This window comes from Stenella coeruleoalba (assembly GCF_951394435.1).
Source record: "Stenella coeruleoalba genome assembly, chromosome: 14".
Classification (NCBI taxonomy): Eukaryota; Metazoa; Chordata; class Mammalia; order Artiodactyla; family Delphinidae; genus Stenella; species Stenella coeruleoalba.
Window position 1 is genome coordinate 40,406,261 of NC_137160.1, and position 23,901 is coordinate 40,430,161.

Below are 23,901 nucleotides of genomic sequence, written 5' to 3' on the forward strand. Positions count from 1 at the left end.
TCCTGGACACCAGATATATAGGCCCCCTCCTAGGGCACACGAGTGGGTTTCAAAGGGCACTCAGTGCCTGTCCAGGGACTACTTTTTTTTTTTTTTAATGAAGTATAGTTTATTTACAATGTTGTGTTAATTTCTGTTGTACATCAAAATGATTCAATTATACATATATATATACACATCCTTTTTCAAAAATATTCTTTTGCATTATGGTTCATCATAGGATTTTTTTTTTTTTTTTTTTTGCGGTACGCGGGCCTCTCACTGTTGTGGCCTCTCCCGTTGCGGAGCACAGGCTCCAGACGCGCAGGCTCAGCAGCCATGGCTCACGGGCCCAGCCGCTCCGCGGCATGTGGGATCTTCCCGGACTGGGACACGAACCCGTGTCCCCTGCATCGGCAGGTGGACTCTCAACCACTGAGCTACCAGGGAAGCCTCATCATAGGATATTGAATATAGTTTCTCATGCTATATAGTAGGACCTTGGTTATCCATTCTGTATATAATAGCTTACATCTGCTAATCCCAACCTCCCACTCCATCCCTCCCCCAACCCCCTCCCCCTTGGCAACCACAAGTCTGTTCTCTATATCCATGAGTCTGTTTCTGTTTCATAGATAGGTTCATTTGTGTCATATTTTAGATTCCACATATAAGTGATATCATATGGTATACATCTTTCTCTTTCTGACTTACTTCACTTAGTATGATAATCTCTAGTTGCATCCATGTTGCTGCAAATGGCATTATTTCATTCTTTTTATGGCTGAGTAGTATTCCATTGTAAATATAATACGTACTACCTCTTCTTTATCCATTCATCTGACGATGGACATTTAGGTTGTCTCCATGTCCTGGCTATTGTGAACAGTGCTGCTATGAACTTAGGGGCTCATGTATCTTTTTGAATTATAGTTTTGTCTGGAAATATGCCCAGGAGTGGGATTGCTGGATCCTATGGTAATTCTGTTTTTAGTTTTCTGAGGAACCTTCATACTGTTTTCCATAGTGCAGCCACTTACATTCCCATCAACAGTGTCTGAGGGTTCTGTTCAGGGACTGCTTTTACGTGCACATGGAAAGCTCAGGCGGCTCCTCTTATTGGTTCTTCCTATTTCAGTTGCCCTCAGATGCCTTTCTACTTCCCTCTCTCTGTCCCAGCTCTGTCCTAGAGCCAGTTCTGATTGTTGAAGAGGGCAGCTCTTTGGGCACCACTCAGGGTACATAGAGCATCTCTACTTTCATTAGAGCAAAAGGGGCAAAGTTTACTCATCCTATTTAAATAAACCTTAATTATTTCAAATCATTACAAATAAGAATTTTGTACCTGTAAATTTCACTTGGTTTACTATCTAGGCAACTCCTTAAAATTCTACTCTTCTTTAGAATTTTCTGTTTCTCTTCTCAAATAATTCATTTAAAAATGACCATCAATCATAGCATTTATCACAAAGAGATGCCAAGACAAATATGGTCTATTACCCATTGATTTGAGCTTTTAAGACTCACCAATACTGTTTGGAGAATTATTGAAGAATGAAGTTTCTAATGTTATCCTTCCAGAATGATAAACAAAAGAAAACAACACATACCCCCCACACACCTATTTTCCCCCTAGTAAAAATTTCGATGCTGTGGGCAAAAAGTAAAACAAAATATGTTTACAGCACCCTTAATGAAATCTAGGACTTTACACTTTGTGAGACTGTTCTCGGTGTGAACAATAAATAGCTCAAATCTTTGAAACCGCACTGGATGGCTTTCCAAATATTGCCATCTGGTGGAATTTCAGTTAATTGTTCCTTTGTTCTAGTGAGCTCCTGGAATAGTAGATGGAACACCAGTGGGAAACAACAGAAGGTCAAATGATTTTGTCTCAAACACAAATCCCAAACTGAAAAAATGAGGCTTCCCGAGCTTTCATCTCCTTTAAGATGCCCACCTCTACTGTAAAGCCAACAGAGCAGTTGCCTGGATTTTTAACAAATAATCCCTTCTTCATAATTAGAAATGTCATGAGGTCATTTGACTATATCTTAAAATTCTCTCACTTCACTTCTCACCAATAAGATCTCCAAAGTTAAACTTTAACTGGCTTGAGCATTTTTAGAGGAATTGCGGATAACAGTTAATTAGCCCTTAGTACATACGGGAAATGGAATGTAGTTTGAAAAACAATGTTTTAATGAAGCATGTTTACTCGAATACTCGCTTTAACTGTATAATGGAATTTTGAAAATAAATTTGTTACAAAGGCATTAATAATACGCACTCCAATTTCATCTGTAAACAGGGAGTCATGCAACATAATTTACGTTGAAATCTTACCTTGAGCATCCAGGCTCTCTCCCTGGCTGTCGAGAAGAAATGTTCCTCTGAGAAACAGGATACTGGGATCGTAAAAATGAAAAGAAAAAAAGCATTTACTGTGCTGAAAACATCAGAGCAAAGGGTTGTTTAGTTCATTGGGTGTGGCCAGCAATGGAAGAGAAAATTAAAAAGCACACATCCAAATTCGGTTGACTTTATCATATAAGAGAGTAACTCAGCCAAACAACAGGGTTGTCAGCTACATTATTATATCAGTTCTTGGGTTGATTAATCATAGTTTGAGAGTATTTAGATAATGTCAGTCCTATGAAGAGAATTTTTTTTACCCTCCCCCCCATAGCCTCATGTGATGAGAATCATGTGTTAGCAGATAACCCAAGGAACCAATGTCCCCAGTGAGGTATCAAATGCCAACGTCAATTAAAGTATTGACTTTCCCAAACTTGGGTTAATCTGCAGACTTTATATCTAGTATCAACACAGGCTTATTCTTCTAGTTAAAAGATGTGTTTAGGGACTTCCCTAGTGGCACAGTCGTTAAGACTCCGTGCTCCCAAGGTGGGGGGCCTGGGTTTGATGCCTGGTCAGGGAACTTGGTCCCACATGCATGCTGCAACTAAGGAGCCCACGTACCGCAACTAAGGAGCCTGCATGGCCCAACTAAGACCCGGCGCAACCAAATAAATAAATATTTTAAAAAAGATGTGCTTAATTTTAACAGGACAAGCATTGCCAGGATCAAACTTCAAAATATATACACCATCAAGGAATTATTTACTTTCTTTATATGAATGTGCTATTTATCTTCAAAACATGCTCTGACTAAATGATAAGACAATAAATTGATGAAGGACAGGTCCAATTCCAGAGGTTGAGACATGTGTGTGAGCTGTGGGTTTTGAGGGGCCCAGTTTGGGGGTGGGGTGGATGATAACTGGGGAGGCTGCTTGTGGCTCAAGCAGTTGCTCCTAAAAAGGACCCGAGATGCAGATGTGTGTGAGCCTTAGTGGTCTTCCCACCACACCCAAGAAACAGACTAGAAAGGACCCCTCTCCACCTGCCACCTAAGCCCTCACCCTGCACATTGCTCTTCCGTGTTTTCTGTAAATGGCCATTTCAGAAATGCCTTTGGTGTTTGTTTAGTTTAACATCAATTGTATAAAAATAAAGTATTTGTGGCAGATCCAACACAATGTGATTAATCCCAGACATAGTTCTGGAGATGCCACTGGGAGAAAGATTTTAAGAAAGGGAAGAGGGAGGCATTTTATATATATATATATTTTTTTTTTTTCTTTTAATAAGAGAAAGAGGAGATGGTGAAAGGAAATAAATGCAAATAACAAAATGTAAGTGCTGAGAGAATAAACAAAGGCGATAGCTGAATTTTCAATGTTATACCATTCAATAAGGGAGTTCAAAAGTAATTCATAGAATTTGGCTTGTATAAAAATCAGAAAATTTAACGTGGATGGTTTCAAGAACTGACCTCGGATAAGCTGACAATTTATTCCCTTCAGATAGAACAGGTAGAATTTCTTCACATATTTTACAGAATTTAATTTTATGAGTGTTTCACATTTTTCCCATAATTTAATGAGAGTTGATAATACTAAAAAAATCAGGTTTAAAAAAATCTGTTCCCATCCATGTCAGTTTCTTTTCCTAAGTCCATCTTTGAGATATTTTAACTGAATCAGAATAAATTTTCATTTGCCCTCTTTATTTAACTAGTACCAGTAGCTACGTTACTAGGCGAAGTATTGGCTACCAAGCTAGGAAGCAAGAGTATAAGTTTCCTAGTTTATCTGTAAACCAGATAATTAGCCCTTAGAAAATTCGGGACCAGCTGTATACAACTGGTCTTTTCTGTTCTGACAACAAGAGCCCGTTGCTAACATTCTCAACAGCTGCGATGGATCAGTTTGGAGAAGAATGAGACCGTTTATTGAATACCCCTGCACAAGTCATTTGACATATTTTATCTAATTTAATACTCAAAACCATCTTATTACAAATGAAAAAACAGAGGCTCAGAGCAGTGGAGCAGTTTCCCAATATCATGCAGCTCAACGAACAAGTTCTAACTGAGTCTGACAGACTCTGCTGTTTTGTCCACACAACACCACGTTAAAAGCCAGGCCTCTGACATTGATTTGAGACACCTGGAGAGCTCTTGGTCTACTCCTGGGATGTGGTAGGTGCTCAATAATGCATGGCCTTGTGAGGGTGGAGGTCTAGGGTCCCAACTGGTGGGGATGGCAGGGAAGGCAAACAGTGTTTTCTGTGCTGCCTGGCATAAGCAGAGCAGTTATTGTCTCTAAGTTTCACACTTTTTAAAAAGACGAACTCAAAATAGGTCACTATGTACATGTGAAATGCAGAACTATGAAACTTTTAGAAAAAATTAAAACAGGAGAAAAGCTTTGGGATCTAGGGCCTGACAAAGAGTTTTAAGTTTTTGACAACAAAAACCACAATCCATGCAAGGAAAAAATGGATAAATTGGACTTCATCAAAATTAAGAACTGTTGTCCATTGGGTGTAAATATAAGGTGTAATTAGGAGAAAATATCTGCAGACCACATATCTGACAAAGGACAAGTATCTAGAATAAGTTAAGAACCCTCAAAACTCAGCTAAAAAAACCAAACAATTAGGAAATGGGCAAAAGACACTGACAGACATTTCACTGAGGAGGATATACAGATAGCAGATGAAATGATATTCAATGTCAGTAGCCATTAGGTAAGTGAAAAAACCAAAACCATAATGAGAGATCACTAGACATTTATCAGAAGGGCCAAAATAAGGACAAGTAACAATCTGAAATTCTGATGAGGATGAGAAGAAACTAGACCATTCATATATTGCTTGTGAGGATATAAAATGGTTCAGCTACCCTAGAAAACATTGGACTGTTGTAAAAAACAAAAGAAAACAAAACCAAAAATGAACTACCATACAACCCACCAAAAACATTTGACTGTTGTAAAAAACAAAACAAAACCAAAAATGCAACTACCATACAACCCACCAACGATACTCTTGGCATTTTTCCAGAAAATTTAAAACTTTTCTTTATTAGCAGATTTATTCATAGTAGCCAAAATTGAGACAACACTGATGTCCTTTCACAGGTTAATGGTTAAACAAACCAGTATATCCATAAAATGGAATGCTACTAATCAATTAAAGAAAAGAACTACTGATACCTGCAAAATCCTGGATCAATCGCCAGAGAATTACGCTGAGTGAAAAAAGCCAGTCCATAGGTTAGATACCGTATGATTCCATTTAGCTAACGTTCTTGAAATTAGAAAACCACAGAAAGGGAGTAGAGACTAGTGGTTGCCAGGGGTTGAGGAGGGAGTCGGGGCTGGAGGGAAGAGGCTGTGATTATAAAAGGGCAACACTAGGTACCTTTGTGGTGACAGAAACATTCTGTACCTTGCACATGTATCAATGTCAATTACCTGGTTGTGACCCTGTACATAGAGCTTCCAGATGTTACCATCGAGGGGGAAACTGAGCAGAGGGTACAGAGGTCTCTCTGTATTGTTTCTTATACCTACATGTTAACGTACAATTGTTTCAAATTAAAAAGTTTAACTTAAAAAAAAATCAGGAGATTGGACAGCAACTAGAATTGAGCAAGATACCTCCTTTCTTTTTGGTTTTTTTTTAACCTTTTCAGAGAAGAACAAAAGCCTCAAGGAAGTGGACCAGTTGGGTCAGGAATTTGTTCCATGTTGCGCAGATCCGAGAAAAATATTCTCTCACCCACAACTTTAGCATTCAGAACTCATGCCAAGCATTCGCTGTCCAGTCTTGCCTGTCTTGGAATCTTCTCTGCTGTTATGCTCTCTTGCTCCTACATTTACCTTCCCAACCTTAAAATTCAAAATACTGACACAAATACACACACCCAAAACCAGAAATGACTTCTAAATGGCAGTGTGATACGCTCTGCATCTTGGAAACCATCTCTTATACTTTCGAGTTCATGCTTTCCATAAATTTTCAAAATTCCCACATCTTATTGGCACAGGAATAGAATTTCATCCTTTGTGGTTCGTTGATGACAAGGCAGGTGTTCTCTATTCTAACTTGGGCCACACACTAAATAAGGCTCTAACTGTAATCACCCCACGAAGAGGAGCTGACGGACTTTCCCTTCACCTTAGGAGAGACCCCATTGACTTTTCCCATTTTGAGCACTAGGCAGCCCTCAGAAATGAACAGCCATAAGCCAGCTGCCTTCCCCTGGCCTGTCTGTTGGATTTGTTTTCCTTAAAAAGACCAAATAGCTTTGTTAGGATAAGAGTCATGACATGGTCGGACTCTTTTAACAAAGCACATTTTGTTTTCCCTCAACCTCTGGAAATTTCAAATCCTCTTTCTTTGAACAAACTCAGAATTCTGGCATCCCATGTGTGGGGCACAGCAGAACTTCTGTCCCAGCTCCAAAATCACCCCCAAAGGCTGCTTCCTCGTCTGGCCATAAAACCGCAGGCACATAACGAATACATCAGAATGAAAACAGAGTTGTAAAAATATTGCCAATCATGCCATACCATTGAAAGGAAGAGTTCTTTTTTCAATGCTACGTATCTAGCCAATGAGGCATCTGCTCAATGCAAGGTTAAAGCATTCTCCTTGCAAAGAGCCAGGAATTATAGCCTCCTGCCAGCTGCTCCTAGCTTTTCGGAGAAGAGAACGCTGCTGGGATCTGAACCTAGGTTTTCCTACCAGGAGTTAACTCAGCTATCTTTGGATCTTCAGAATAAGCTGTATCTTGAATTCCAAACTCCCCGTAGCAGCTTGGAGATACTGAATCACTCCAGTTGTAGATCACAGTCTTTAGTGTGGGAGGTCCACAGCTTTCTAGGAATAAAGCAGCTTGTAAGCAGCTTGGGAGCAGAAGGTCACAGAGGTTGACTCCTTACACAGATCCTACTTGATGTCAGCCTTCCAGAGTGCCCTCCACCAACCACTGCCTCAATTAGGGGTCTCCAGTTGGGCTCAGGGCCTTCCCAGAGGCACCGGAGAGAGGCCAAGAGCCTGCCCAGTTCAACTCCCTCAGGGGACCAGAGGCATGACTGCCGGGAAGCAAAGAGCTGAGCACACACCAGGGAAACCAAACCCAAATGAGGTTATCTGGCAAGAAAATGTCAAACTGCACCGAATCTTGGGTATTGGATACGGTACAACGCATTCCTTGACTTAAGAAAGGCAGACTACAAATGACCCATATTGTATATAAAAGGGCTTTTGAAAAATTGTAGTTGGCTGATAAAGGGATTTTGGGGGGATATATTAAGAATGGTAATGATGTTATAGACTTCTTATGGTCGTGTGATTTGGGCTTCTATAAAAATAAGAGAATCCCAAGAGACTATTTTATAATTAAATAAAAATTCAGTTCTTTTCATACAAACTGGGCCTAACCCTCTCTTCTAGAATACTCCTTGATCCATCTGCTACTACCTACAGAAGTAGACAGATTGACCTTTCTATTCTAGAATAGGCATAGTGTTAATGTATAAAAGAAATTTTAAAAAATGACATGAGACAAACTACATGAGAAATACCACATTCACTGTACTTCTGTGAAATATTTTTGATAACTATTTTTCACTTATCCTTTTATCCACTTTAAATCAGATATCCTTGAAAATAGAGTAGCTGGAGTAGAAGAACGGCTCCTTTGCTCGTAAGTATGAACGATAAGGAAATGTAGCAGAATGTTCATGAAGCAGGAAAGCAGCACAGAGAATGGTATCAGATTCACTTAGAGTCCAGGGTTCGAGCTTATTGCTCAGATCACACTGAAAACTGGAACCCTGCTCTACACGTGTCCTGGCTGTAGTTTGTTATTCCTTTGAACACCCAAAGAAGGAACGCAGTAACATGTTAAAAGTGTAAAAAGGGTAATATGAAATCTAAATAAGACTTCGGCAATGGCAAGAGCGTTGCTAAGATCTCCCTCAAAAGATGGATAGTCATTGTCTAACTTGTGCGGAAATCTTTTCAAACTCTAACATTTTCAGCAGAGTCTGTTAGAAGTCTTGGTAAGTGGACAGAACTTGTTAAAATGTGCAGGAATTTTTGCATAGCCTTTGCCCATGAGTTTTCTGTTTGAGCCATGTGGTCCCTAGAATGCTGATCTGGCAACAACTAACACTGCTCGTGGGATCCCAGCTGTGGGGTTTGGTTTACAGAGGAGTCCACTTATGAACCGTTTGGGGGCTGTCTTAATAACTAGATTCCTTGATGGAGAAATTCATGCTGAATTCCACTCACCTGGGAAATAACCTAGTGAAGTTCTAGAGCAGAAGCTAATTTTCTTCATAATTGTTTTTTTCCTAACCAATCTATTATGGGCAATAAATCCAGGTAAAATATCCAACTTGAAAATATAGTTGGACTATTTGCAGATGATGATACCATACACAGAGAATCCTAAAGATGTTACCAGAAAACTACTAGAGCTAATCATTGAATTTGGTAAAGTAGCAGGATACAAAATTAATGCACAGAAATCTCTTGCATTCCTATACACTAACGATGAAAAATCTGAAACAGAAAGTAAGGAAATACTTTAATTTACCATTGCAACAAAAATAATAAAATACCTAGGAATAAACCTACCTAAGGAGACAAAAGACCTGTATGCAGAAAACTATAAGACACTGATGAAAGAAATTAAAGACGATACAAACAGACAGAGAGATATACCATGTTCTTAGATTGGAAGAATCAACATTGTGAAAATGACCATATTGCCCAAAGCAATCTACAGATTCAATACAATCTCTATCAAACTACCAATGGCATTTTTCACAGAACTAGAACAAAAAATTTCACAATTTGTATGGAAACACAAAAGACCCCGACTAGTCAAAGCAATCTTGAGAAAGAAAAACGGAGCTGGACGAATCAGGCTTCCTGACTTCAGACTATACTACAAAGCTACAGTAATCAAGACAGTGTGGTACTGGCACAAAGACAGAAATATAGATCAATGGAACAGGATAGAAAGCCCAGAGATAAATCCATGCACATATGGTCACCTTATCTTTGATAAAGGAGGCAAGAATATACAATGGAGAAAAGACAGTCTCTTCAATAAGTGGTGCTGGGAAAACTGGATAGCTACGTGTAAAAGAATGAAATTAGAATACTCTCTAACACTGTATACGAAAAGAAACTCAAAATGGGTTAAAGACCTAAATGTAAGGCCAGACACTATAAAACTCTTACAGGAAAACATAGGCAGAACACTCTATGACATACATCACAGCAAGATCCTTTTTGACCCACCTCCTAGGGAAATGAAAATAAAAACAAAAATGAACAAATGGGACCTAATGAAACTTAAAAGCTTTTGCACAGCAAAGGAAACTATAAACAAGATGAAAAGACAACCCTCAGAATGGGAGAAAATATTTGCAAACGAAGCAACTGACAAAGGACTAATCTCCAAAATATATAAACAGCTCAAGCAGCTCAATATTAATAAAAACAAACAACCCAATCCAAAAATGGGCAAAAGACCTAAATAGACATTTCTCCAAAGAAGATATACAGATTGCCAATAAACACATGAAAAGATGCTCAACATCACTAATCATTAGAGAAATGCAAATCAAAAGTACAATGAGGTATCACCTCACACAGGTCAGGATGGCCATCATCAAAAAATCTACAAACAATAAATGCTGGAGAGGGTGTGGAGAAAAAGCGAGCCATCTTGCACTGTTGGTGGGAATGTAAACTGATAGAGCCACTATGGAGAACAGTACGGAGGTTCCTCAAAAAACTAAAAATAGAACTACCATATGACCCAGCAACCGCACTACTGGGCATATACCCTGAGAAAACCATAATTCAAAAAGAGTCATGCACCACAGTGTTCATTGCAGCTCTATTTACAATAGCCAGGACATGGAAGCAACCTAAGTGTCCATCGACAGATGAATGGATAAAGAAGATGTGGCACATATATACAATGGAATATTATTCAGCCATAAAAAGAAACGAAATTGGGTTATTTGTAATGAGGTGGATGGACCTACAGTCTGTCATACAGAGTGAAGTCAGAAAGAGAAAAACAAATACCATATGCTAACATGTATATATGGAATCTAAAAGAAAAAAAATGGTTATGAAGAACCTAGGGGCAGGACAGGAATAAAGACGCAGATGTAGAGAATGGACTTGAGGATACAGGGGGGCATGGGTGGAGGGTAAGCTGGGACGAAGTGAGATAGTGGCATGGACATATATACACTACCAAACGTAAGGTAGATAGCTAGTGGGAAGCAGCTGCATAGCACAGGGAGATCAGCTTTGCGCTGTGTGACCATCTAGAGGGGTGGGATAGAGAGGGTGGGAGAGAGATGCAAGAGGAAGGGGATATGGGGATATATGTATACGTATAGCTGATTCACTTTGTTATACAGCAGAAACTAACACAACGTTGTTAAGCAATTATACTCCAATAAAGATGTTAAAAAAATAAAGGGGAATAATAATAAAAATATATATATAGTCAGTTCCAGGAAAATACAATACGGTTCCAGGACCGTCCATGGATACCAAAGTCCACAGATGCTCAAGTCCCTTATACACAATGGTGCAGTTGGCCTTCCGTGTCTGCAGGTTCTGCATCCGTGGATTCAATCAACCGTGTATTGAATTTGATCCAGAGGCTGACTATTCCTTAAAGCCTTTTCTTTTCTTTTCATCGTTATACATGTCTATAGCTCTTAATTTTGCAAGATTCTTTCACATATACCAGGGGTCTCCAACCCCCGGGCCGCAGACTGCTACCGGTGTGCGGTCTGCTAGGAACCGGGTGGTACAGCAGGAGGTGAGTGGCGAGTGAGCAAGTGAAGCTTCATCTGCCGTTCCCCATGGCTCACATTACTGCCTGAACCAAGCACCCCTGCCCCGTGGAAAAATTGTCTTCCACGAAACCGGTCCCTAGTGCCAAAAAGGTTGGGGACCACTGACATATACCATCTCACCTAGATCTTGAAATCATAATTCTTCTACGGCTAGAGGTTGACTCTGCTTGATTTTCGGCTCGCTGCTTTTCCTCCTTTGTATCTTTCCTTAGGAACTCTCATCTCGTACCAAGTTGCAGAGCCAAACTTCTAATTCAGAGTTTTTTCATTATTGTCTCCCTCCCTCACCACCTGTCCACAGGGAGGTTTGAAAGATTTTTTTTGTGCCATACTACCCCTTACCCTAAAGAAATTAAATACAAAGGAATAGGATTTTGTTAGGGTTGCGTCTTGGAGGGCCACAGTCCATTCTAATACCCAATTGTCATTGCGTTGACATGGCATGCTCTGATTCAATTGAGCAAACATCCGTTATGGGGCATCTCCTAAGTGCCAGGGCCATGCTGAGAGGTAGGGATACTCTGTCAGTTACAAAACTTTTTTTTGCATAAGCCGAGAAAAAAAAAGAGGACCGCTGATCCCATTCTTCAGATGAAGAAACTGAGGCTCAGCGAGCTTGTGTGTTGTAGGAGATCACACAGCTAGTAAAGGACAGAGCTGGGATCCAAACTCTGGTCTGGTTCCAAATTGCATGCTTTCCTATAAACCCATTCTGACCCATTCTACCTTTTCCTTCTCTTACGTGAGGCTTCCTTTGCATATTGTTTTAAAATTCAATTTCATATATTTGAAGCAACAGGGCACCAAGTATTGACCATCTTTCAGTTTTTTTCTTTCCACATGAAGTTCCTATTCATTCATTTGTTCAACACTTATTGAGCCCATAACAGCTACTACTTACACACAGCAAGTGTGCATCGGGTGCTGCGCTACGTATGTCACAGGCATCAGCTCATTTACTCCCAATAACCCTGTGCAGGGTGCTATTTTTATTCCTATCTTATAGGTACATGAACTGAGCTTTGTGGCGGGGCTGGGATTCAAACTCAGATTTGTGGATCTCAGAGCTGGAGCTCTTGAGTGCCACCTATACACCTATTTTATCCCAGGCATTATGCAAGGTGCTGAGGCTCTAATACACAGTGCAGCCCCCAAGGCACTTACAGACACAATAATTATATCATGGGGCTGTGAACGCAATGATTGACGGGGCGCATGGAACAAAGGGGAAAAATGTACGACTGCTGTCCTCTTGGATATTATGTAGTTTGAATTTTTCAAGAGTCACCTGGAAATCCTGTTAGTTCCGATTATGTTTTGATAGCTCTTGGGTAAGGTCTGAGGCCACCTTTCTAAAAACCTCTAGATGATGCTGCTGCTGCTGATCTGGGGGCCACACTTTGAGTTGCAAGGTCTCTCCACCTCTGAGCTCTTTTCACAATCTGCTGGGTGGTAATCTAGCCTGTGCTTAGTCAGATGGGCCACTCAGTCTATTTCAACTGGGATCATCTGAACAACTTACAGCTCAGACCTTGTTATCCAGGACAGATCAAAGCAAAATTAAGGAGGTAAATTCCATCCTTGGGGTACCCCATCATTTTCCTCTTGCTTCTCCTCTCTCTTCACATCCCTAACCTCCCAGGGGTCATGTACACATCCAGAGTTTTAGGTCTTTAGAGAAAGCTCTCTCCTTTCCAAGATGATACATACTTAATTGAATAATGAATCTGTGTAAATGGGTTACAGTGTGATAATAACAGACATTTGTTATTTCTTCTCTGCTGATCTGAATGGCTGGTTCTGAATCTTGTTACATGAGCAGCCCCAATGAAGCCACTGTTATTTTTCTCGTGTGTAGACCATTGATTCAGGTGACGCCACATCCAGTGTGCTGGAGAGTCAGGATGACGCTCGGATGACCTGCCAGACACTGGCAGAAGTATACAAGGAGCTAAAAGCTTAACTTTGCAAATACTAAGGATCTCCACAACACTACAGTGTACCTGGACCATCGTTCTGCCTCAAAGCGTCAGGTTCAAAGGGATTTTTTAAAAAAATGTCTTTATTGGAGTATAACTGCTTTACAATGCTATGTTACAAAGTGACTTTTGAGATTGCCAGCACTCTCTAACAACACTCCTGGATGAATCAGGGCACTTGCATTTTCAAACTGAGGGAAAAGAAGTGACCATCAAGGTCTGAGTATCGGGAGGCTTCATTTGCGGTCGACTGTGTACTAAAAATGGATTTGTCAACCAATTTTTTTGAAACCCCATGCATCTTTCCATGGGAAATACAAAGAGGCTAGAGGTTAAGATGTTGTTATAATTCAGTACCTTTATGGGTTAAAGGGACCACTGAGGGCGACTCAGAGAATCCGACTATCATTTGTAAATCTGCCTGGTGGAAGGAACATTGGACCTGGGATAACATTCCCTGAGGTTGAGGTTTTCCCAATTGTGTGGCTTTGGGCATGCCATTTAAACTCTGGGCCCTAAGTTTTATGGTTTTCTGTAAAGTGCAGCTACTGAGAGTGTTGCTGTTATGCGTAAAACTTCTTTAGCAACCGTAAATTTCTAGGTAAATGGAAAATACTTATGTTTATCATTATTACTATTAAATAACTGAATTTGAACACATATCCCTCATCAACTGGGTTTGAGTATTAATTAGATTGTCAGGAAATATCAAAATAATATCGACTCTAGGGAAACCCAATAGCTTAAACAGAATGGGAGAGAAAGCCTGAATGAAAGAGATCTTGTAGGCGTGGCCTGGATGAAAGGGACCCGAAGGAATCCTTTCAGCAGGACCCTTACTGGCCCTTCTGACACCTATTTTGCTGCCTTTTTTGGAGGGGGCTGTAGTCTGTGACCTCAGCAAACCCCACATTTTGACTATCACCTCTCTAAGGTTGGCAGCCAAGGGAAAAACAAAACTTTATCTTTTGACCCCAAGTGGAACTTTTCTTGTAGAACCCTAGCTCATAAGACTGTTGGAGGGGTTTCAGGCTTTGTAGATGTCACTTCATTTCATGCAGTGCTCATGTAATAGTCTCATTTCTTTCAAGTCTTTTGGATCCTGAGAGGCTTATTTTTCTGCCTTATGGTTCCTCCCCACCCCACAAAGTCCTTCCTGTCTGCTCCTCAAGGGGACTGCCAATGCTGAGCTGTTAGCTGAGCACCTTAACGAGGACCGTGTGCTCAAGAACCAGGAGGATGCTTAGATGACCCGCCAAACACTGTCAAAGCAAACAATGAGCTGAAAAAAAAAACCAACTTTAAGACTCTGAAATAGTACTAAGTTTTTAGTAGGAAAAGTTTCCATGCCTCAGTTTTTCATCTAGAAATATAATGGGATTTAAATGAGATGACTGCCAAGGCTACGTGTGGCTCTAAAAATAGAGTTGACCCTTGAACAAGGTGGGTATTAATCCGAGTATAACTTACAGTCGGCCCTCTGTATCCAAGGTTCCTCTACATCCGGGGAGTCAACCAGCCAGGGACCATGCCGTACCGTAGTATTTACTGTTGCAAAATCTCCAAGTATAAGTGGACCCATGCGGTTCAAACCCACATTGTTCAAGGGTCAACTGTACTTGGCATAATGAAGGGTCAATCCAACTTGGCATAATGAAAAGCATACAGAGAGTTAGGTACCGATCTTGTGAGACCATCTCTGCCAGAACACACTGATGATGCCAGACCTCCAAGATGGGTGGAACACACCTGCTGGGTTTATTCCCACCAGGAGTGGGAAGACATCCAAGGGCCGTGTCTCCAGAGTCCGGCATGCAGTGACATTATGGGCCGGTCAGGGGAAGGCTTTGTTCATCATAAACCCCTCCTCAAGCACCATCTGGCATTAATGATGGTACCATAAGACAACAGTGGCAATGATTTTTACCTCTGGCCACAAATGTTGACGTTTGGCCTATCTACTTTTTCTAGCACACAACTGCAGTCTTATAAAAGGGAACGTCCTTTGTACCATGGGATGCAGGCTTTTTTGTCTTTGCCTGTATCTGGGGGCAGCACAATATAACTCAATGCTAGACTGAGTCTGTGTCTCTGCTTTACCCGTGTCCTCCCTTCCCTTTAACAGGATGTGATTATATGACATCTCCATATCTCAGCCCAAGCTGATTGGTGGAGAGATGACCCAATGCCAATGACCACATGCACAGGGAAAAGTGAGCGCAGGAGGGTTTCCGAGTGGACGCTTTATAAAATGCATCCGCTCTGCTAGAAATCCCATTGCTTTCCTATTTTGGCGAGCTGCAATGGCATTCTCTGTATGTTAAGTGGAAGTTTGAATCTTACCACTGCATCTGCCTGTTACGACTTAACTCGATCATTCGATGTGCTAGTGGATTATCAAAACTATTTTCCTCATGTTTTGAACAATGTGTAGATTCTCCAGAGGAAAAAGAAAATACAGTCCTCAGTGCATTTTCTACGGTATTGTATTCTAAGAAAGCTGGATTAACAACAACCTTTCAGAGCACTGGGATATCTTGTGGGGAAAGGATAAGTTAAAGACAAGAGCCCCTCTTTACTGATGAGTTGGGGCCACAGGTGAGTTGAGCTGTTTTGGATTGCCCTTTGAGCAGAACTGGGACAAGAACCAGGTCCTCTGACAATCAGTTTAAACTGACTTATTGTTAATAATAAAAACAATAAGGACAGGGCTTCCCTGGTGGCACAGTGGTTGAGAGTCCGCCTGCTGATGCAGGGGACGCAGGTTCGTGCCCCGGTCCGGGAAGATCCCACATGCCGCGGAGCGGCTGGGCCCGTGAGCCATGGCCGCTGAGCCTGCGCTCTGGAGCCTGTGCTCCGCAACAGGAGAGGCCACAACAGTGAGAGGCCCGCATACCGCAAAAAAACAAAAGAAAACAATAAGGACAAAGTTATGCCTAACTTGCAAAGATTTTAAGAGAAGATCCTTGTTTGAATAGGAGGTTAATTAGAGACAACTATTTTTTTGGTCTTAACTCAGGTTTACTTTTCTTCTGAATATTTTGGTAGCTGTTGCTGCTGCTTCTTTGTTTTTTTTTTTTTTTTCTGGTACGCGGGCCTCTCACTGTTGTGGCCTCTCCCGTTGCGGAGCACAGGCTCCGGACGCGCAGGCTCAGCGGCCATGGCTCACGGGCCCAGCCGCTCCGCGGCATGTGGGATCTTCCCGGACCGGGGCACGAACCCGTGTCCCCTGCATCGGCAGGCGGACTCCCCTGCTTCTTTGTTTATCATCTTTCTGGTTCTTCACATCTGGAATAATTTTAACTTACTCTTTTAATGTTTTAATCTCTAGAGCCTCTACTCATGATCATTAGTAACAAACATTTGTATCGTTTTTCGGATAGAGAAATCAAGGTGTAAAACTCTCTCAACCAAATTCATACAAAATTATTAACATAATCAAAGTCCAAGGTTAGTAACAAGGTTATTTAACATTTTAAAACAAACCCCCCAAATGTGAAAAACAAACAAAAAATGCACATAGCTTTCAGAATCCAAGAGCAACCCTTAAAACACCACCAAGCCTCACAAGGATATGTTAAAAATCGCTTTCCTCTGGGATGGGCCACAACTACCATGGGAAAATATGACTCAAATGGACCTAGGCTTGATGTTACATCATGTAGAACACACGATTGTTCTGCCCATCCTGCATGGCTCACCTGCGTCAGATTACTCAACAAGGTACACTCTGAAGGCATCAAATGACTTACAAACCGCACCCAAGGTCCAAAGTCTGGGCAAATTACCATGAATAGTATCATCACAGACACTCAGGTAAGCAGTTTGGGACAGAAAGACAACCTCATACACTCTTCCACAAGGGATAAACCTAACTCAGATTCACCATTCCTCTGGAGTTGGTGTCCGTGGTGATGCGTAAGTACAGGGCTAGACTCCCAAGGGGGGCGGGGCAAGCCACACATTCTTTTTTTTTTTTAATAAATGTATTTATTTTTGGCTGCATTGGGTCTTTGTTTCTGCACGCAGGCTTTTCTCTAGTTGTGGCGAGCGGGGGCTACTCTTTGTTGCAGTGCGCAACGCTTCAGTAGTTGTGGCACACGGGCTCAGTAGTTGTGGTTTGCAGGCTCTAGAGCACAGGCTCAGTAGTTGTGGCGCACAATTGCTCCACGGCATGTGGGATCTTCCCGGACCAGGGCTCGAACCCGTGTCCCCTGCATTGGCAAGTGGATTCTTAACCACTGCGCCACCAGGGAAGTCCCACACATTCTTGGACATAATTATACTCCTTGTGGTCTGTGTGGCTAATTGTGAGAGCTGTTGGTAAGCAGTACCAGGAGCCTCTCGTTCCTTTCAAATATGACGAACAATAGCCCTGCAGGACAGATGCTCCTTGTTTCTGGGTACAGTTTGATTCCAAAGCCTTAATCAGTTTCCTGCTACTTCAAAACAGCAGCCTCCAGGGCTGAGCCTCCCTCCATCAGATTGTCCATCCCCACGTTCACGAAACACTCCTTCCACCATGAAGACTTAGTGGTTCATGAATACAGTGGAAGCTCCCCATGCTTCAGGTGTTGCTTAGTTTGAATGTGAGTTTAGAAACATCGGTATAGATGTACCTGCACTTTGTCTACAATTTAAAAACAAACATTTGAAAAGAAAAATCGCCAGGGTAGCAGTTTAGTTTTGCTCTGAATGTAGGGGGTGGATGAAATTTGTCATAGATGAGATGCAGGATGGGGGAGAAAAGTCCAACCTGAGATTTTTTTTTTTTTTTTGGCTGCACCTCGCGGCACGCAGAACTTCCTCCACCAGGGATCCAACCCGCGCCCCCTGCAGAGGAAGCACGGAGTCCTAACCCCTGAACCACCAGGGAAGCCCCATCCTGAGTTTTTTTTTTTTTTTTTTTTTTGCAGTACGTGGGCCTCTCACTGCTGTGGCCTCTCCCGTTGCGGAGCACAGGCTCCGGACGCGCAGGCTCAGCGGCCATGGCTCACGGGCCCAGCCGCTCCGTGGCATGTGGGATCTTCCCGGACCGGGGCACGAACCCATGTCCCCTGCATCGGCAGGCGGACTCTCAACCACTGCGCCACCAGGGAAGCCCCTGAGATTTTTATAGATTAAAAAATGTGATTTTTTTAAATGGAAAAGCGTATGATTCAAGACAAAACTATTGTAACATCTGTCAGAATTAGACGTTGTTTTGCAGCATTCCACTATCTTAACTTTTCTATCACCTACTAGTGTTCCGTATCTTTTCCCGTCAGATAACCAGTATCTGTCTCTCGCTAAACACTTACCCAGACCTGCCAGCTGCTCCACCTTCAAACCGAGGGTAAAGCGCGATTCCTCTCAGAGGTGTTGGTGTTTAATAGATATTAATATTTTAAGTAAAAGAAATAAAGTTCCAGCAGTGGACTTTCAGAAATTACTTGCAGACAGAGAATCATCCCCCACCCCATAAGTTTTCCATAATAAAGACTGCAACAAACGGGACCCCCAAACTGCAGGCCAATGGCCAAGAGAGCCCTACCTGAGTACCCCATTTCCCAGTAGGAAGAAAAACTTACTTCTGCATTTCTTCATCTGCGAAAGCAGTGGTGTTGGAAAACAATGAAACAATTCCAAATATAAAACTCTTACATGTCAAGTGCTGCACCAGGACCCGGGGATGTGGCGATGACTAGGCATCCATCACCATCTCCAACCAGTTTATGTGCTGGGGAGGCCCACGTTGGGGGAATTAAAGGGCAACCGCAAGGATCCACCTAACTTGTCCTGGATGGGAGGACCAGTGGGAGGTGGTGGGAAGCAACGGTTAGGAGCTTAGGAAAGACTTTCCAGAACAATGTTTCTCAAATTTAACCCACAACAATGACACCTGTGGATCTTATTAAAGGAAAGATTCTGATGGAGAATGTCTGGGGTGGAGCCTGAGCTTGGGCATTTATAAGATGCTCCACTGGTCCCGGGAGAACACTTTGAGGGGTGGGGACCTAAAAGGATTAACACCTGTGGTAAGACAAAGGCTGGAAAACGCATCCCAGGCAAGGCATCCCAGACAGAGGAACGTGCCAAGACACTGAAGCTAGAAACACTGTTGAACATGGGAAACAACATTCAACATGCTAAGGAAAATTTCAGGCGAAATATGGTTGAATGCGAACACAGACAATAAGAGCTTTGCACAAAAATAAAAACAGATTTGTGATAGTTGCATGAAGGTGGTAAGATGAGAAGCGCTTCCCCTCACGCCCCTCCCTCATCTTCTTCAGACCCTCACTAATGAATTTGTTTCTGTAATGAATTTATTAAAACAACAAAACAAATGAGTTTCTCCTCCATGGGCTGCGCGGGTGTGGGTAGAATTCTGCACTGGGGTTCCTTTAACAAAATGACCAGGCAGCTTCTTCCAATCTTGGATTATGTGATTGTTTGACACCAAGCTACTTAATAACTGATTACAACAATTACATAGCGATGTGCTTATGATGACAACATAAAAACGTGTTTTCAAAGGACTAATATTTTATTTTAAAAGTTAATTAAAAATACTGAAACGCGTTTTTATAACCCATTAGAAAATTTTTCCTGGGAAAAAAAATGCAGGAGGAATTGTATAGAATTCTGGCAGCAAAAAGCCTTGTGTCATTTGACTTCACAGAGCCATGAGTGGTACCCTGATAAGGAATTCATTGCTTGGTTCCCCAGGACACATCGCTTTCCCCAGCCAGGAGGAGAACTTTAAGTTTCTGTGGCGAAGAAGGGAGAGTTGTGCTGGCCATGGACATCAAGCTGCATGTCTATGAGATATGTGCTCGATGGTTCCATAGATGGCGCCGTTAAAATGACCACCACCTTTCTTCCAGATCAGGCATGTTGTAGGAGACCACATCATGTAGTATTTAGTCAACGGCCAGCCGTGTCTGAAGCGGGTCACTAAACAAATCATACTACCACAGCACCATACACAACACAGTCATCACGAAAACCCACACATAGAATTATCTAATTTGATCCTTACAAGAATCTTGTGCGGCTTCCCTGGGGGCGCAGTGGTTGAGAATCCGCCTGCCAATGCAGGGGACACGGGTTCGATCCCTGGTCCGGGAAGATCCCACATGCGGCTGAGCAATGAAGTCTGTGCCTCACAACTACTGAGCCTGTGCTCTAGAGCCCGCGAGCCACAACTACTGAGCCCGTGTGCCACAACTACTGAGCCTGTGTGCCACAACTACTGAAGCCCACACGCCTAGAGCCCGTGCTCCACAACTAGAGAAGCCACCGCAATGAGAAGCCCACGCACCGCAACGAAGAGCAGTCCTCACTCGCCACAACTAGAGAAAGCCTGCGTGCAGCAATGAAGACCAAAGGCAGCCAAAAATAAATAAATAAATTTATATATTAAAAAAAAGAATCTTGTGAGACAATTTCAGACCCTACAGTCTCTATTTGACAGACGAGGAACAGTTTGAGGGATGGTGATGAAGGATGTTAAGGTCTCCAAAATCACCAAGTCCCGTCAGCTGCAGAACTGGTTATAAACATCAGGCCTTCTGATGTACTCGCTCCAACATCTCTAATTCTTCCTAAGATACAACCCTATAACATCTAAAAAACAAGCAGGCAAGCATAGAGAAGGAAGGTTTTTGAACTCAAAAGGGATTAAGATCTATGGGACCTTTTAAATTACTTTTTAAAACTTAGAATTTCATAAGTGTAGTTTGGAATTTGCCATAGCTCCAAACTGTATGTCCTTTGTTCAGCTTTAGAGGAACCTAGGGATACCATGAATGTGTGGTGTTGGATTACAAATATTCTTATGTAAGTTGCAATAAATGAAGTAACAAAGCACGAAAAAGATTTATTGGTGATTTGAGGGCCAGGAACTATTTGTCACTTAATTCATTCAAGGGCAACCCAGAATGTTTTAATAGGCTGTTGAATTAGTTCTAGTGAGTCTTTTTTAAACTTACATTTGTCTTATTTTATTACATATGCTCATTATGAAACAATATTAGAAATGGTCATTTAGAATTTTCATATGAATAAAATAGAAATACAATAGTTGCCTATCTTGAAGATATTTGATCAAAATAAACCATTCCTTCCTGTGTGTTAAAAGAAACAGTTTCTTAAGGATTATTGCAACGTGATATTAAACATAAAGACCAATTTATGGTGAAAAAGTGGATCCTTTAGTTCAGGGCTTCTCAAACTTTAAGGTGTATACGAATCACTTATGGATCTTGTTAAAGTGAAGATTCTGATTGAGAAGGTCTGGGGTGGAGCCCAAAATTCTGCATTTCAAGGCATCCCAGGAGATGCTGATGCTACAGGTCCCAGGACCTCGCTTGACTAGCAAGGCATCATTGGAATCACCTGAGATTGAACTTCAATCAACAATGTCCTGTGGACATGGTTAATGGGTTTCTCACGTTACCCCAATTGAGCTAATAATTTACCCATTAAAGTATCTACTTTATTAAAAAGTCTGTGAAAGAATAGAAAGTACCTTAAGATATCTTACAAATAAAAAATTGCTAACTTTCGAGATCTGGCTTTACTTTTTATTTCCCTTCTTAATTAAGCAAAATGTGCAGAAAACTTCCGATAATGGCTTGAGTTTTCTCTTTAGTAGGTGAAGGCAGCTCAGATATTTTATTAACCCAGAAATAGAGTCTCGGATCAGATATTTTACAGACCAGGAAAGCTAGTCATTTTGAGATTATGAGATAAAAGTAGGATTGTGAAATTTAGCAAAAACAAAAAGAGAAAACAAAAATAAAACTTCAATCAACCACCATCAAAAAGATGGGATGCCCAGTTAAATTTGAAATTTAGATAAGATTAATTTTTTCAGTATGAGAATACCCCATGCAATATATGGGACATACTTATACTAAAAAAAAAAAAATCACTGTTAAACTGAAATTCAGATTTAACTGGGCGTCCTGTGTTTTATGCAGCAACCATTGCTAAAAACATACCCTGGATTCTAACTTACATTTAGGTGTTAAGGGAGCAGATGCTGGGATGAAGAATTAACAGACCCACTGACAGTGTTGCTTAAACATTCCAGCTGCACAGAGAATTGCTTTCTGGACTTGGCAATACCACATGGAGTACTTGGCTATTACAGCTGTTGATTCATGGAAATTCCTTTTAAGAGATTTGTGCCCAAAAGACCACACTTAAAAAAAAATCATGATAGAGGGCAAGCTGGAAGTGAAGCTAACAGGAGTCTCATATCAATAGCTTCCTTTCTGGGGAAGGACCAGGTGGTGCAAAGCAGGAAAGTGTTTCTTCTAGTTGCCTGTCTTTTCCACTTCTGGAGAACTGAAGATGCTCAGTGGGAAAATGGAGATCGTGGTTTCTTACACTCATGAGAAGTTCTTAATACATCACATTTTGGCAGGGTGGTTAGATTTAACATTATTTTCGAAGGAAGGAAAGTGTAAGGGGATTGCAGGCACTCTCTCCCTTCTTGCTTATCAGTTGCTGAAAGCCGACTTAACCAGCTTTTAAAGACAGTAATTTAGTCCTCTGATTTCACTTTTAAGTATGACAGCCAATAAAAAGTTTCAGATACTTTAGCAAAAAAAACAGGAATTACCTCATTTTCCAGCTGCCTTTTCTTGCTTATTTTCCCTTCTACTGACTTTAAATATCAATAGCATTCCTGCCATGATGTTTATGATTAACTCTAAGTTAGAACCAAGGTTTGTGTGTTAGCAAAATGCTTTTGAGTGCTTTGCCCCTGCTTAAGCAATTGACAATTATGAATTCCCTATTCTGGTAAAAATATAGTCAATCCAATTAGTTCCTAATTTTAGGAACTACTTTGGAGAGAACTATGAGTGATATATGTACGGCAGACACTATATCAAACAAAATGTATTTCATAAAAAAATTTAGTGAAATCTAAATGATGATAAGGGTGGAAAGTTAATTTCACTTGGACTAGTTCCTTACCCAGTCAGCACAGGAGTTAGACAACCTGTCTTCTGTTGTCTCCCTCCTCCCCTTCCACAATTACTCCTGTCAGGAACACTAGTGGGTTAAGTTACATTGGAAGTTAGTTGCCTACAAGCCATTACTACCAATAGCCCTAGGATGGGATTAAATACACTTACAATCTGTTTTAGTTTTCAGAAATGATTTACCTGACCTCAGGCACCTCAAAATTTACATTACTTATAATGCAATGTTTGATTTTTTTGGTCTCTAAATTGCAGGTGTACTGATTCTGGAAGGGATGAAGAGGACACAAATTATATATAACCCTTAAAATTGCTCTATTAATCTAAGTGAAACTCACTTGCAAATAGCCTGTGACATTAACAAGTCATTAAAAAGAGGAAGTTCTCTGGACTGAAGGAAATTTTATGAGGCAACACTTACAGTAAAAAATTAAGACAAGTTCCTATCAATGTAGGTGTCCTTTCAAATATTCCTTCTAGAATCTTAAGAGTAATCTGTCCAGCCTTGAGCAGAAGGCATATAATTTGAATTTCTGGATCATAATTGATCTGTTTTTGAATTTAGAAATTTCAAACTAAATTGTCCATGGCATACTGTCAGCCTTTAGTGATATAAGTGACTATATGTATATCTGCTTATTACCTAATGATCATTGCCTTTGTAAGTAGCAAGCAATTTACCTTAAATGTATACTT

At 41.1% G+C, this 23,901-nt stretch overlaps 1 protein-coding gene across 2 annotated transcripts in view; it reads right to left on the bottom strand.

Annotated features, from left to right (window-relative positions):
* Positions 1–23,901, bottom strand: part of MAPRE2 (microtubule associated protein RP/EB family member 2) — a 163,204-nt gene that overhangs the window by 133,572 nt on the left and 5,731 nt on the right. For both annotated transcript variants that reach the window (XM_079943251.1, XM_079943252.1), the window contains exon 2: positions 2,326–2,387. In XM_079943251.1, coding sequence (XP_079799377.1) covers positions 2,326–2,387 — 62 coding nt within the window. The remainder of the gene's footprint in view (positions 1–2,325; positions 2,388–23,901) is intronic.